The 16,802-nt window shown below is 39.5% G+C and overlaps 1 protein-coding gene across 2 annotated transcripts in view; it reads right to left on the bottom strand.

Annotated features, from left to right (window-relative positions):
- Window positions 1–16,417, bottom strand: part of il34 (interleukin 34) — a 137,581-nt gene extending 121,164 nt beyond the window's left edge. Inside the window, exons 1-2 of one of the 2 annotated variants that reach the window (XM_034176961.1) lie at window positions 16,189–16,417; window positions 10,455–10,679 (exon numbers count right to left, since the gene is read on the bottom strand). In XM_034176961.1, the coding sequence (XP_034032852.1) occupies window positions 10,455–10,500 (46 nt within the window). In that variant the 5' untranslated portion in view covers window positions 10,501–10,679; window positions 16,189–16,417. The remainder of the gene's footprint in view (window positions 1–10,454; window positions 10,680–16,188) is intronic. The other variant, XM_034176962.1, reaches the window with a different exon arrangement.
- Between the last annotated feature and the right edge of the window lie 385 nt (window positions 16,418–16,802).

The raw sequence follows: 16,802 nt of genomic DNA, 5'->3' as shown, positions 1-16,802 counted from the left end.
CCACGATTGCTTTTCCTTAGCCCATTGTAACCTTGTTTTTTTCTGTTTAGGTGTTAATGATGGCTTTCATTTAGCTTTTCTGTATGTAAATCCCATTTCCTTTAGGTGGTTTCTTACAGTTCGGTCACAGACGTTGACTCCAGTTTCCTCCCATTTGTTCCTCATTTGTTTTGTTGTGCAGTTTCGATTTTTGAGACATATTGCTTTAAGTTTTCTGTCTTGACGCTTTGATGTCTTCCTTGGTCTACCAGTATGTTTGCCTTTAACAACCTTCCCATGTTGTTTGTATTTGGTCCAGAGTTTAGACACAGCTGACTGTGAACAACCAACATCTTTTGCAACATTACGTGATGATTTACCCTCTTAAGAGTTTGATAATCCTCTCCTTTGTTTCAAATGACATCTCTCGTGTTGGAGCCATGATTCATGTCAGTCCACTTGGTGCAACAGCTCTCCAAGGTGTGATCACTGCTTTTTAGATGCAGACTAACGAACAGATCTGATTTGATGCAGGTGTTAGTTTTGGGGATGAAAATTTACAGGGTGATTCCATAATGTATTCCTCAGAATAGAGTGATTCCATATTTTTTTCCCTCTGCTTGGTCTAAAAAACGTAACCGTTACTGACTGCCACAATTGTTTTTCCTGATTTCTTATAGTGTTTCTTAAAGCCAGAAAGTTGCCATTTGAAATGACTTTAGTTTTGTGTCATGTCTGTGATCTGCTTTTTTTCTACAAAATTAAACAACAGAATGAACATCCTCCGAGGCCGGTGATTCCATAATTATTGCCAGGGGTTGTATGTGAAGAATAATTCAAGGTTTTAAACCCCATTTTGCACATGTTTCATGTTCAGTAGTAGAAAGATGTGTTTCTTGCAAAAAAATTGTCTTGTCTTTCTCGTTTCATTTTAGCAAGGGCTTTACCTCTTTTGATGGGGTTATGTAGACCATTAACATTGAGAGTAATTACCTTATAAAGTTGTTTTGATTCCTTCATTAAAATGAGATACAATGTACTTTTTAACCTCTAGATGCTCTGATAAACAAACACGGGTCTGCAAAAGAAAAGAATTACATACTAGAACCGGTAACATATGTGACTTCCATATGTGAGATTGAAGTCCACCTCTAAAACAGTGAGGAGAGTCCCTGAAGTCCCAGGGGGCCCCCTCACGGTGCTGCCTGATGTCCTCCGTCTGCCGTGGTAGCGCACATGGTGAAACATGTTATTTCCCAGAGTTACGGTCAGATGTGAAGCTCCGAACTTTTTGGAGGAATGACGTTCTCTCGAACTCGATAGCGAGGTTATTAGGTGCTGCTGTTGGTACGCTTGAATCCCTCAAGTTTTTCCTGGATGTATTTCACTCGCGCCTCCCGGATCCATTGTGAGGTCCCGCTCGCTCTTCCCCAAGGGGGTGCTCCCGGTTTGGACCCGGAGGCACGCTCCGATAGGTTCTCTGCTTCTGCTTCCATCATGTTCCTCTTCTTCAAATTGTCAGATGTGTCTTGTGCGTTGTTGTAAATCATAGGGCCGTTCTCATAAAACACCCACAGTCTAGACGGATATAAGGTCTGAAAGCAAAGCCCGTTCTCCTTTAAGAGCCGCCTGATGGGATTACATGCTTTGCGTTTGGCGAGCACATCACTGGGATAATCTTGGTCGAAATACGAGTATACTCATCTTCCGTTCAAATGTATCTCTTTTTTACTCCACGCAAAGCAAAGTACCAAGTCCTTTGTGTTATATTCCAAAAAAATGTATCACAATAGATCTGGGGTTGGAACTCGGTGGCGGTTTTGGGCCGAGTGAGCAGTGGCAGCACTGTGTGCCCAGCCTAACGTCTGGGAGGGACAGTTCAGACTTTATAAAGTTCTCTTTGAATTTCTGCAAGTTGTCCCCTTCTGTTATTCCGTGAATACGTACGTTGTTCCTGCATGAGCAGGCTTCCAGGTCAGACAATCGAGTTTGGAGGTCCTCTTGTAATTGGAGAGTGTGGCTCAGTACATCCTTGACATCCACGTTAAACTCTTCTACATCGGCCACTCTCTGCTCGGCTTCCTCGACCCTGTTTGTTACGTCTTTCAGGTCTGCGGTGATATCGTCGAGCCGGTTCCCCATGTCTTTTCTAAATTCAGACATCTCCGTCTTTATTAGTCTAGTCCTATCCGTGATTTCCTTTATCAAGTTGGTCTGCATTTCTTTCAGCTCTGCAAGAATATTAGTTTCCATAGCCTCTTGTGCTGTTAGCTTGTTAGCACCGTCCACTTCTTTTGGTGAAAAAACTTCTTATTTCGCGGTTTCTTGCCAAATTCCTCTTGTCTTTCTCTTATTACTCCCTGGCATACTATGAGAGATATTAGTAAGTTCATTTTAACATTTTAATTGTCAGGGGTGACTAGACCATCTGTTAGCTAAAAAAAAATCATGCCGTCGCTTGCTTCTCCACCATCCGGAAGTCCAATCGTACTTGATTAGAATTTGGTGTAAACACATGACTGTGTGGTTATTCTGGTTGTGCGAACGCAAACCACACTGAAATTCCCTCAAACAAGATGTTGGGGATGCAACAAATTATAACCACGTCAATCAACCTAAATATATGGTTGTTTAGCGTATTAAAAGTCATAAAAGATGCCCTTACACTTCAGGTAATTAATCTTTGCAAAGCATACGTTTTACTTTAACAGAAGTGTCAGATACTAATTACGTCCGCCAAGGACATAATAAAATCCCCTGCGTTTATTTGTCTGTCTGTCTGTCTGTCTGGTAGCAGGATTACATCAAAAACTACTGCATGAATTTTGACGAAATTTTCACCACAGATATTAGGGCAAGGAAGAGCCCATTAAATTTTGGAGTTGATCCCGATCCTGAATCAAGTTTCACTTTATATACACTTTGAAGGATTACTGTTAGCAAGATTACATCAAAACTACTGCACGGATTTTGATGAAATTTTTTTTAACAAAGATACAGTAGGGGTGGTGGCCAAGTGGTTAATGCGCTTGGTTTCAGTGCAGAAGGTTCCGGGTTCAAATCCCACCCCTGCCACATTTCTCCATGTAATGTGGAGTTGCATCAGGAAGGGCATCCGGCATAACACCTGTGCCAATTCAACATGCAGATCCACCTTGGATTTGCTGTGGCGACCCCGAGTGCAAACAAGGGAGCAGCCGAAGGGACATACTTTACATACTAGGACATGGAAGACTCCATTAAATTTTGGAGATTATCTGGATCTGGATTCTGGATCAAGTTTCACTTTATATAATCTTTGAAGGATTACGTCAAAACGGCTTCACGGATTCTCACCAAATTTTCACCACATATATATATTAGGCCATGGAAGACTCCATTAAATTTTGGAGATGATCCAAAATCCAGATCCAGATCTGGATCAAGAATCACATTATATAGGCTTTGAAGGATTACATCAAAACTACTGCATGGATTCTCACCACATTTTCATCACGGACGCATATTAGGCCATGGAAGAGTCAACTAAATGTTGGCGGTGATCCAGATCCGAATCCAGATTCTGGATCAAGATTTCCCTTTATATACGCTTTGAAGGATTACATCAAAACGAATTCACAGATTTTGGCAACATTTTTAACACAGATACATATTAGGCCATGGAAGACTCCATTAAATTATGGAGGTGATCTGGATCCGGATTCTGGATAAAGTTTCACTTTATATAGTCTTGAAGGATTACTTCAAAACTACTTCACGGATTCTCACCAAATTTTCGCCACAGATACATATTAGGCCATGAAAGACTCCATTAAATTGTGGAGGTGATCCAGATACGAATCCAGATTCTGGACCAAGATTTCACTTTATACACGCTTTGAAGTATAAGGTCAAATCTACTTCACAGATTCTCACCAAATTTGCACCACAGATAAATATTCAGGCATGGAAGACTCCACTGAATATTGGAGGTCATCTGGATCGTGATCCGGATTCTGGATCAAGATTTCACTTTATATAGGCTTTGAGGGATTTCTTCAAAACTACTTCATAGAGTCTCACAAAATTTGCACCACAGATCAGTGGTGGGCACAGCTAACCAAAAATTTAGCTTTGATAACCGCTAATCCGCTAACTGAAAGTTAGCTTTTTTAACGATAAACCCAAAACAAAATTAGCCGAAGCTATAGCTAACCACTAATTTTTAGTATTGACTCCAGTACACTATCAGCTACTGACAAGCCAATTTTGAGTTTAAGCACTGGCAACGCTTCCAAGTAGAATCAAAGGTGATCACAAACCCAACACAAACAACGAGTCAGAGCTTCTGTCATTGTGCCCCCTGCTGTAAGGAAGAGTCATTTACATTCAAGACAGAGTGCCCCAGATGTGTGGCAAAGGGCATAAAAAGCAAAGCAGGTTTGACTTATGGTTTGATTTAAAAATGTAACTAATTCCAGACGATTTATTGATATTAACATCAGCGCTATCATTTTTACAAAGTTAAAATATCAGAAATATATTTTCATTTTAAATTAATGTACTAATTCTGAAGGTTTGAACATTAAAATTCACAGATGCCAAAAGGCATTATGGGAAAATGAGCCTCATCACTGGTCAGCTGTTTATTTGTAAAAAACTAACACACAAGTACTGTAATGTGTGTGCTGGTTTTTTTTTAGAAATAATGGTGTATTTGCAAATATGTCATTTATTTTTCATTTGTAAAAAAAAGGCATTTGCAAAACTGAAAATTCTGTTTAAGTGTGATTCAGCGCACTTAATGCCGCCTGTGTGACAGTTGGATACTATTTACAATCCCATCCAGTAGATGGCACTGTTCCATGCATTTTGGGTCAAAATCCATAGAACACCGCAAACATGCTTTCTTGTACTGTCAGGTCCATATGTATTTGGCCAATGATGATTTTGGAATTTTGCCTCTGAAACAACTATGATGTGTTTGGAGTGTAGACTCAAAACCTGAGTGACTGTGAAAGAAGGAGACAAGTGAGGGAAGCCACCAAGACACCTCTTTACATTGTTATAGACTTCTGTGGCTGCCATTCAATAAACTGCATGGTGCAGTTTTTGACTATTGCACCACTAAACACAGGTTCATGGTGGAGTGGAACAGAATAGAATTTTCATACAAGATAAACAGTGCAAATCTGTGCTTATGTTTCCCATGTGCCTTCTGGCAAACTGTCTTATGCACCAGTTATCACTGTGGAGATCCACCACAATGGATACAAACAAAACTGAACACACATTAAACACTATGATGCAACAATTATGATATTTACTGGTGTCACTGAAATGCCATGAATACATGCTTTAGAATTGTGACTACTGCATCACAGAAGATTAAAAGAAGATGAAACTGTGCTTTTCCCATTGCTTGATGAGCGTGGGCTCCTCAGGAATGAAGGATACCATCCTAAATAAGCTAATCAGCATGAGCTTTTCGGTTTGTTTGTAGCTGTTGACTGTTGCTGACATGACGTTAGAGTGGAAATGATGCTGTCCCCCAATGTGAAGACGAAGAAGAGAGTCCAATAAGAGTAACCGGATTCCGCAGCGCCAAGGTTGGTACCCATTTAGATCTGGGTGAACTGAGACAATGCAGATCAAGTATCGTGTCCAAAGACACAAACAAGTACAACCCCTGGCAATAATTATGGAATCACCGGCCTTGGAGGATGTTCATTCAGTTGTTTAATTTTGTAGAAAAAAAAGCAGATCACAGACATGACACAAAACTAAAGTCATTTCAAATGGCAACTTTCTGGCTTTAAGAAACACTATAAGAAATCAGGAAAAAAAAACTGTGGCAGTCAGTAACGGTTGCTTTTTTAGACCAAGCAGAGGGAAAAAAAATATGGACTCACTCAATTCTGAGGAATAAATTATGGAATCACCCTGTAAATTTTCATCCCCAAAACTAACATCTGCATCAAATCAGATCTGCTGGTTGTTCACAGTCAGCTGTGTCTAAACTCTGGACCAAATACAAATAACATGGGAAGGTTGTTAAAGGCAAACATACTGGTAGACCAAGGAAGACATCAAAGCGTCAAGACAGAAAACTTAAAGCAATATGTCTCAAAAATCGAAAATGCACAACAAAACAAATGAGGAACGAATGGGAGGAAACTGGAGTCAACGTCTGTGACCGAACTGTAAGAAGCCGCCTAAAGGAAATGGGATTTACATACAGAAAAGCTAAACGAAAGCCATCATTAACACCTAAACTGAAAAAAACAAGGTTACAATGGGCTAAGGAAAAGCAATCGTGGACTGTGGATGACTGGATGAAAGTCATATTCAGTGATGAATCTCGAATCTGCATTGGGCAAGGTGATGATGCTGGAATCTTTGTTTGGTGCCGTTCCAATGAGATTTATAAAGATGACTGCCTGAAGAGAACATGTAAATTTCCACAGACATTGATGATATGGTCCTGCATGTCAGGTAAAGGCACTGGGGAGATGGCTGTCATTGCATCATCAATAAATGCACAAGTTTACGTTGATATTTTGGACACTTTTCTTATCCCATCAATTGAAAGGATGTTTGTGGATGATGAAATCATTTTTCAAGATGATAATGCATCTAACCCTAACCCTAACTGTGAAAATATTCCTTGCAAAAAGACACATAGGGTCAATGTCATGACCTGCAAATAGTCCGGATCTTAATCCAACTGAAAATCTTTGGTGGAAGTTGAAGAAAATGGTCCATGACAAGGCTCCAACCTGCAAAGCTGATCTGGCAACAGCAATCAGAGAAAGTTGGAGCCAGATTGATGAAGAGTACTGTTTGTCACTCATTAAGTCCATGCCTCAGAGACTGCAAGCTGTTATAAAAGCCAGAGGTGGTGCAACAAAATACTAGTGATGTGTTGGAGCGTTCTTTTGTTTTTCACGATTCCATAATTTTTTCCTCAGAATTGAGTGATTCCATATTTTTTCCCTCTGCTTGGTCTAAAAAAGCAACCGTTACTGACTGCCACAATTTTTTTTCTTGATTTCTTATAGTGTTTCTTAAAGCCAGAAAGTTGCCATTTGAAATAACTTTAGTTTTGTGTCATGTGTGTGATCTGCTTTTTTTCTACAAAATTAAACAACTGAATGAACATCCTCTGAGGCCGGTGATTCCATAATTTTTGCCAGGTGTTGTAGCATGACCAAGAATCAAACCCAGGTCTACATATTAGTAACAGCTCCATATTCCACTGAGCCACCTGCTCTACATCATTGTGATGGCAACATTAATGAAACACTGACAGCACTGGGAATGTTGATGAATTAAGTAAAATCGAAGACATCACAAAGTTTCAGGCTTCCACTGTTTCCTATCAGTATTACTTTGGTCAAGATGTTACTACCCTGTGCATTTTCACATGTGTGTGTGTGTGTGTGTGTGTGCCATTGGCCATCTTTGTACTCCTCATAGAAGCTGTGTGATGACGTGCGCAATGTGAGTGTCCAATCGGAATTGGTTCACCGTCACATGGTTTTCCAAAATCCAATCGTAGGGCAGATTCACCTCACGTGAAAAGCCAAAGATCATTTTCAGGAGTGATGTGTTACTAGTTGGCCCGTCTGAATAGCCCCCTAGGTGCTCCAATGAGTACATACTTTTAGTACATCCTCAGTGCGCCCTGCGCCGTTACGCACAGCAATCAGTGAATCACACGGAGCAGACGTCACGCACACAAGTCATATGATGACTTCATAATGGCGTCTCACACACACACACAAGTCATATGATGACTTCATAATGGCGTCTCACACACACACACAAGTCATATGATGACTTCATAATGGCGTCTCACACACACACACACAAGTCATATGATGACTTCATAATGGCGTCTCACACACAGAAGTCCTATGTTGACTTCATGATGGCGTCATACATGCACCAGCGTATACATCAGGCCTCTGATGCCTTTCATTCAAATGTGTTTCCATCATGTGTTGGATGTCTTTATACAGCTCGTCTCATCCAAATATGAGTCAGTGAACCAAGTACTCTGAGTTACAGTTTCTTACATCTTCGGTCAATTATTGACTGCTGGTACAAAGTCAGTCAAATATACCAGGCAAGGATTCAAAGAAAAAACAAAACAGAAACACTTACAACACTGTATATAAATGAAAATACAAAATACATTAAAGCAAAGCCAGTGACAGGATGTTTCAGATAGTGGAGCAGAGACAATGCAAAATGACTATCACAGCTTTTGGTTAGTTTTTTGTTTTGTTTTTTTTAATGGAGTCAAAGGAATATGAACTCACATGCAGTGGTGGGCACAGTTCCGATAATCTGATAACAGATAATTATCGAAGATAATGTTTTCATTATCAGATTATCTTTTTAGATAACTTTAAAAACCATTATTGGACTAATTATCTTCCGATACATTTTTGTCCGATAACTTTTAGACTGATAACATAGTAAACAAAGATGAACAGTGATAAACACTTTTAAAATCAGTTGAGCACCTACCTGTTAAAAGTTTCCTAACAGATGGATAGTTCTACCCTCTGCTTCCAGAAGAGAGCTGCTTCCAGAAGAAACCACTCTATCCTCTGCAGGCAAAAGAGAACTGGTCTCACAAAAAAAAAATAATAATAATTTCCTTTAACACCATACTGATACGCTGGCAATATCACCCAAGTCATCCAGAGGCATACATTTTTAACTTATGGTTCAAATTTTAACCAAACTAATTTTGGACAAGTTATTTAAAATTACTGTCATGTCTGACATTTTATAAAGTGAAAATATCAGATATATGTTTTAGTTTTAAAGTAATGTGCTAATTTTAAGGTTTTAGTGAGCACATGCTGTGCCCAGCAGTGCATTATGGGTAGGATAGTCTAATCTCAGTATGTCCATGACAGGACAAATGCATTTCAGATGTTCAGGCTCCACGGACAGCAGCATTAAACTCTAGTGCCTAAAACTCTCGTGAATATATTATCTGGGTTTATAGACATTATTGTATTTGCGTTTGTTAAATTCCACGCATCTTAAATGTAGCAGACACGGATTATCTGGAATTTTGTTTTGGCAAGTTTTTCAGGCCTTTACTGCCATCTACTGGCCAGTAGTGTTTATGGCAGTATTCGCCCTAAGTACTAAGTGTCTGGGCACCAGTAGATGGCAGTGTTCTATTTATTTTGACCCCGGTTATATCAGATGGTTGTCAAATCAACTTTTTGGCTTTGCAAATGGCTTTTTTTTTTTTTTACAAATTAAGTTTAAAAACAAAACAACAACAAAAAAAATAACATTACAAGACAGCTCTGCGGTGTTTGCACATGCACAGTGCGAGCGGTTGGATGCTTGTAGCCCCTCAGCAGCAGGAAACCCTCACGACGGCCGACCAGAATAATATCAAACAGGTTTGATTTTCATTCGACCATAAGATCGGCGATCAGGAGGTGGTCGTGAGATGTTGAACGCAGCTTGTTACTCCATGTACACTACACGATGCAGGACGCACGATTAACCTGAAACTCGGTCCAAAAAATTTTCGCACGTATGAAAAATCATCTGAAAAAGGGCCAAAACTCGCACAGTGTAAAGCCAACATTTATGTGTCAAGACTATTGAGTGCACATTTTACAACATCATCAAACGTGCGCACGGCACTAATAAAATGAGCGCACATTCTCTCCACATGCAAAACATTTTGCAATGACACTTCCAGGGCTCCATAAAAATGCCTGTTTTTACAAATAAAAAAATGGAATATTTTACAAAAGCACATTTATCTGTAAACACCAACACACGACACACATCACATTAATGTGTTGGTTTACATAATGAATGACTGAACCAATCAGTGTTTAGCAGAGGCACTTTTACCCAGAATCATTTGTGATCTGTCTGTTTGTTACAAAACCTCAGAATTAGTGCATTATTCAACATTAAAAGATATATGTTATATTTTAACTTTGTACAAATGACAGAATTGACATTAATGGAGTTATTCTATCGGTATTAATGTTGTTTATAAATCAAAACCATAAGTCAGCATGACTTTATTTAAGACCTCCACCTGACCGGAGCGTTGCGATTGGTAGAGAGCTGGGCTTTATGGCTGCTCTCAGGGTGCCTTTGTGCTGGAAGCTGTGTAGTAAACAAGAGCTTCCAGCAGGAGCAGGAGCAGGATGTTCAAAGACAAAAGTGTGGTCTCATTGTTTGGGTCTGTTGTCACTTTTAATATTACTAGAAGCTATTGTGGCATTAAAATTCAGATTCAGTTTATTAATAGTTGCAAATGTACCTGAGACAATATTGGAATTTATTGGTTATTGGTTATCTGTAACTTCCGATACATTTTTGGGTAGTTTATCGTTTTATCTTTATCAAAGCTAACTTTTCAGTTATCTGATTATCTGTTATCGAAGTTAATTTTTTGGTTATCTGTGCCTACCACTGCTCACGTCACTTACCCAAAAAACCTCCCAGCAGGCAAACCGAGGCAAACGGCTGGAGCATACTGGAGAGCGGCACAAGGTCCTTCACTCTGCAGGGCTTTGAACTCGCACAGTTACGCAATAAGAAGTGCACGTGGTCGGTGGTTGTTCAGCAAAACACACATGGAGTGTCAGGGTTCAGGTCTGGCATTGTTGCATACCAGCAGACGCTGCTTCATGGCTTCCTGCTGCTGCTGCTGACTGAAAACAAGATGAAAACAGAAAAGCTGGCAGTCAATAAGACAGACATAGAATGCATTAACATGGGTTCTTCCAAAGTGTTTTCTGGATATTTTGTGACCGATACCTGTAATCACCCCCCACCCCCACCCCCCCTTCCCAAATGCTATGTGACTGAAAAAGTCATCTCACATTTCACAAAATGCTGGAAAAGTTCAATTTACAAAAGTATTGCACTTCAGTGCTCTTGGAACTACATAATCATCTTCAGACTGATTTTTTTTTTCCAAATTAGGAATTTATTTGATAGCTACAGGCAACTCAATAGCTATTAACACTGAATTATGGCTTTATACTATGAAAATCTTTTCAGTGTGTCACACAAGTACCTTAAAAGATCACATTACAAATGTGTTCTGGTACAGTTACTAATTATCTGTTAATTAGTTAACTGTAGATGAAGAGGCCTATGAGGCCGGTGCTTATGCCTGGGTAAGTGAGAGTCTAGCTCTCCCCTGGACAGGACATCAGCACTATGCAAACTCTTCCCCAAGCCAAACCTGAACCCATTCACAGCTGGATGGACTGGGACAATGCAGATGAAGTGTTTTGTCCAAGTACAAACAGGTAGCATGTCGCGGACTCAAACCCAGATCTGCATGTTGGTAGACCAACTCCTTATCCCACTGAATTACTTGCATACAATCAAAACACAAACATATCTGCTCTGCATACAAACATTTCACAAAATTACCGTATTTTCCGGACTATAAGTCGCACTTTTTTACATGTTTTGGCAGGGGGTGCGACCTATACTCCAGAGCGACTTATAAATGAAAAATATACCGGTAGATTCTCAATTAATTTACCGTAATAAAACAATTTTACGTGACAGAGTCACTCTATGTTTTAAAATGGCCGGAAATGCAATGCATCATGGGCACTGTAGTATGGCAGCCGTCCTATAGGTCACGCTGGTCGCGATAACCAATCAGAGAACAGAACATTGGACGCGTATTCCTCACTTCAGCCAGACAATGATTGTGAAACAGCGTGTGAAGCAGACGAACACGGTGCTTATTCCGGGAGGGCTAACAAAACAGCTTCAACCTTTGAATATCAGTGTGAGCAGAGTTGATGCTCAGAGCTGTGTGGGAGCACTGGGTGAGCGACGATGGAGGATTAGCATCTGCACTTGGAAGGAGCTGGCTTCGACACCACAGGGAGGTCATGAGCTGCGCAGGTAGGTGCTGCATGGTTCGGCTCGCAATGTGGTCTGCAAAATGCAAACATATCCATAGGTAAAATGCATCTCACGAGAGGGCGCTCAAGGCTTGTGTGACTGTTCCTGCGACTTCTGACTACCATAGAAAAATTAAAATTTCAACATTACTGATAACAAGACAATGGAGAAGGCCAGAAAAAAATGCCACCAAAAAGAAAAGCATACTCTGCAGATTACAAGTTGCGACTGGTGAAATATGCATCCGAAAACAGTAATCGAGCAGCAGAGAGAGAGTTTGGAGTGAGTGAGAAACTTGTGAGGGACTGGAGGAAAGCGGAGGTTACTCTAACCACCATGAAAAAAACAAAAAAAGCTAATCGCGGGCTAAAACCTAGAGGAGCGAGTCCGCACATGGGTGCTCGAACAATGTGCAGATATTATCATCATAATATCATAATATTATCATCTGAACTTTCATGTTAAGTTAACATACCTGTATGTCCATGCGACTTATACTCCAGTGCGACTTATCTATGGTTTATTTTTCTTTATAATGGATAAAGTGGCTGGTGCGACTTATACTCCGGTGCGACTTATAGTCCGGAAAATACGGTAAATTAATGAAATGTGATTTCTTGTGTGAGAATGTTAAAATCATCCCTGTACCAAATGGACACAAAGACAAGATTTTGAAAATATCTAAACTGAATCATCAAAATGCAGAAAGGACATGAACTTATAAATATGGTAGCTTATTCACAAAATCCTTCAATAATAATAATCTGAAAGAAATGGTTTTACATCTCGGGTAAACTCAGGTTTTTTCAGAAAACAACAAATTGTAATCGCCTTTGTGCGTCTGTGTGCAAGTGCTTGTCTCAATCAAAATGTACTCATCTAACTGAATTTAAAATGTTTATGCAAAGTCGTGAAGTTACTGAGACATTCTGGATCTGAATCCAGACTGATATTTTCAAGGTTTTGATATAACTCTAAATCAAAAGGGGCAATCCCATCAACCTAAAAAGTACCAATCCAGATCAAACGAACAGCATGTGGTCACGCTAATTGAGGCAACAAGATTTTTTTTTTAACTTGGGTGAGAATGAAGCATCTGGCTAGATAGTGGAGCAGATAAGTTTGACTTTTGGCCAGAATTGTTCACTTGGTGATACAAGCATCAGATTTGGCATGAATGTTCTTCATAAATCAGTGTTTGAGGAAAAAAGTGTGAGCCATGTGAAAATCCAATATGGCGGCCAGGTAGGGGTCAAAGAAGAATTACACAGGGTCAAAATTTAAAAATGCTCCAATCATATTGAAAAGTATAACATTATTTGTCTGATCATAAATATTCCAAAAAGATATAGTTTGGATCATCTATGATTGAATGTTACGAAGTTATGGGATATTTAGGTTTGATAAATGAATATTCGGTTATCAAGAAAATCTTTGTGAAATTCATTTCAAACAAAGGGGATACTGTTCTGAGGCTTTATTTATTTATTTATTTGGCTAAATGTTATGAAAAAGCAGCCTTTTGATCAAAGCAGCATATGTTTTAAGGCGCACATAAATTTTTAAATGAAAGGTTTCTGGAAGGCCAAGTTATGAAACTAGGAAAAAAAAATTCAGGCAATGCTGTGTTAGTTTTAAATGAAACATTGTTTTATAGTGTTTATTCACATAATACATTGTTTTATACTGAGCAACACAAATAGTTTTTTATGATTTAAAGTCAGCATAAAAACCAATCTGTTCACATTCAGAATTAATGCAAGTATTGTTTCATAAGGGCATGAATGCAAGGCTGTAGGTTGATATCATGCTTCACGAGCTGTTACAGTGCAACAGGAAATGCTGTGCAAAGGTTTTCGGCATTTTAAGTGTAAATCTTTGGGGGTGGAAAATCAAAACGGCAATACATGAAAAAAAAATACAAATGTCACAATCTGTGAGGTTAATCTGACCCTAAATCTCAACATAACATTAAATCCACATACTAACTTGTCTGTAATTGCAAAATAATCTTTAATTTTGATAGTTTCTCATGGTTCAGTAAAGATTTTCATTAAAAGACGATATGAAATTTCAGCTACAGTTTGTCAAAAGGCACATTGGAGACTTAAACTTAGATTTGATCGGTTTTCTTGTCAGAAAATCCTTCTCTGTTCTACTCCGCCTTAAGCTGCCTGCTCCAGACACATTCATCATATAGTACCACATCATTTGCATGGTGTAAATGAAGTCCAACACATATTCACTGACTTGGAAATGTTCATGTGTCCGTCACCCGATATGTCTTAAAAAAAAGTCATGAACTGCATTAATGTTAATCTTTATATGTAGTTCATCTAGTGACTTACAGATTCTGAAAATGGACTGTGCATAAAAACAGCATTAACCCTCTGAATTAAAGTGTGAAGTCTACCAAGCAAGTATCTCTCGGTAGTTTTGTTCCAGCACTGAAGCGGTGTATAGAGGCAAAAAACAAAAACCGTGTTACTGTCAAAATAATTATCGACCTGAAGGCAACTGGCACAACAGTAACAGTACTTTTCCCATGTTGCAATATGTGGAACAAATTTCTCACAGAAAACATTCCTTTTACTCAGAGGGGGAAAAATGTGCATCATGGTAGGTACACTCAAATGTATTCCGTTTCCTTTGATAATTAAGACATATGCTGCTAACCATAATGATCTCATCTGATATTTACATATCAAACTCGAAGTTAACTGGCGGCCATTCAGTTTGAGCAATCTGGGGTTCAACATGCAAACCGTAGTAAAGATGAAAGTATTTTGTTTTACAGATCCATCTCTATTTTCAGACTATGGCTGATGAAAACGATTGGCAGTGATTTCTTCTTTCTGCTAAGAGAGTTTTCATGACTTTGGCAACCATCCTGAACTCTCGCAGTCTGTGAGATGTTGGCAAGATCAAAACAACCGTGGGGGCAAAGATGAAGCCTTGGAGATACATAACAGAAAGAAATCAGCTTGTGTTGGACAGTGGCACAAAATTTCAACTCGAAAATACCAAATCCGGAAGGCTTGGATAATAATCCATTCCTTGGCAGAGTTTGGCAGTCATTTCAGTGGTGCCGTTGGTGGAATAATGCTGGGTGGCAACAAACCAACCCAGTCTCACAGCAGCGACCGGGCTGCAACAAACATCTGTACAAACAACTGAAATTATCGGTATAGCAAATAAATAAATAGGTTAATAATCAGGTTTATGTTGTTTGTCTCTTGACTGTCCCCAATCCATTAGGGGCACAGCAGAACCAGTAAAGATCCAGATTTATCAGAAATAAATTTAAGACAGTTGCTATTGAAAAGTCCCTTGCCATCACCCTTGTTTCACTCAGTATCACCACAGTAGATCTGCATATTGATTTGGCACAAGTTTTACACTGGATGCTCTTCCTTCCTGACGGAGAGTGGGTCGGGGTGGCCTTGAACCAAGAACCTTCCACACTGGAAACAAGTGCATTTAACCTCTTGACTACCACCTCTGCTACGGTACCATACCATATTTAAACTACCCAACAACAGGCTTCATGCACAGCCTTAAGGTTTCAGCTTGAAATATGTCAGTTGTTGTACAGCTTCAACTCTTTATTTTGTTATAATCACGCCAGCTAGTTACTGGATGCCCTACAATCACTGTGGATATGGTACCTGCAGTCCCTGGGAACTTATAAAACTAGTTTCATTGACAAATACACCTCACATTAAGTATTAGCTTAAGTTAAAACTATGGAATCAAAATGCACAGAAAACTTACGTGTATTTAAAAAAAAAACAGCATCAATCTACTTGATATATTTGAGTAAACAAGGTTTTCTCCGAAACCTGATTAGAATTTTCTGAATGCTTTCACACTGCAACTGCTTGTAAATAACCATAACTTTTCATTGCTGCGTTTATCACCTCATGCGTAAAAGTGAGCATTTATCAGGCTTTGTTCTAAAACTGGTTCATGCGAGGGTGCAGGCTCACTGAAATTTCCACGTGTGATCAATAAACTCTCACGCTAAGCGGCTTAATCTATGACAGCTGATAGACGCGTTAACTAAAGTGGCTGTTGCCGGTCAGTGACTTCTGAGTGCGCTTGGAATGGAAAGCGCAAATAAACACGCACCTACATACACGAAAATGCAGGTGTGCCACACAGAAACGCACAAGCATAAATCTCACACGCACACCAACACAACGGCGAATCCAAGTCACAAAGAAGACATTTAAAAATAAAAAATAGAAGAAAGAAAAAAATCCGGGAGCGCACACAAAAACGCACCTCCGACACTTTTTGGTGGCTCCAGGGATGCGTAAAGAGTGTGTATCCGCACACAGGTGGCAGGTCCTCCAGTGAACTTTAAATTGCAATCAAGTAAATGAAAAATGTAGTAGAAGTTCTGAGCTGTGATCCATCCACGCTGCCGCGCGCTCCGTGTATGTGTGTGTGTCCCTGAGCGTGTAGCAGTGTGGCCCCGCGGCTCCACAGCGTCATCAAACCGCACGCGCTCACACAGGTTTGGCTTTTGCCTTCCACAATAAAACCCACCCTAAACTTAAAATGGGGGGGCAGTACAGTGAAGGTGGAATCAAACAGCCTCCACGTGCCACTGTTACTGCATGTCCACTGTTACTGCATGTCCACTGTTACTGCATGTCCACTGTTACTGCATGTCCCTAATGGTTCCTCAAATTATCTCTAGCAGGTATAAGTTTTACTATGATGTATGAGTTTTACTGTGATAGTTTTTTAAATGACTAATGATGTGTGCTTTTATTGTATTTTTTGTACATGTTTATATTTTACACAATAAATGAATTAATTATACATAGTGCCATAGGGGACGCACTATTTGATTTTGCCAGAATTTTCAGAGGTTAACAAACGTATTTCCA

This window comes from Thalassophryne amazonica, chromosome 8 (assembly GCF_902500255.1).
Source record: "Thalassophryne amazonica chromosome 8, fThaAma1.1, whole genome shotgun sequence".
Lineage (NCBI taxonomy): Eukaryota > Metazoa > Chordata > Actinopteri > Batrachoidiformes > Batrachoididae > Thalassophryne > Thalassophryne amazonica.
Note: the sequence above shows the minus strand (reverse complement) of the source record. Positions and strands in the feature narration are given on the sequence as shown.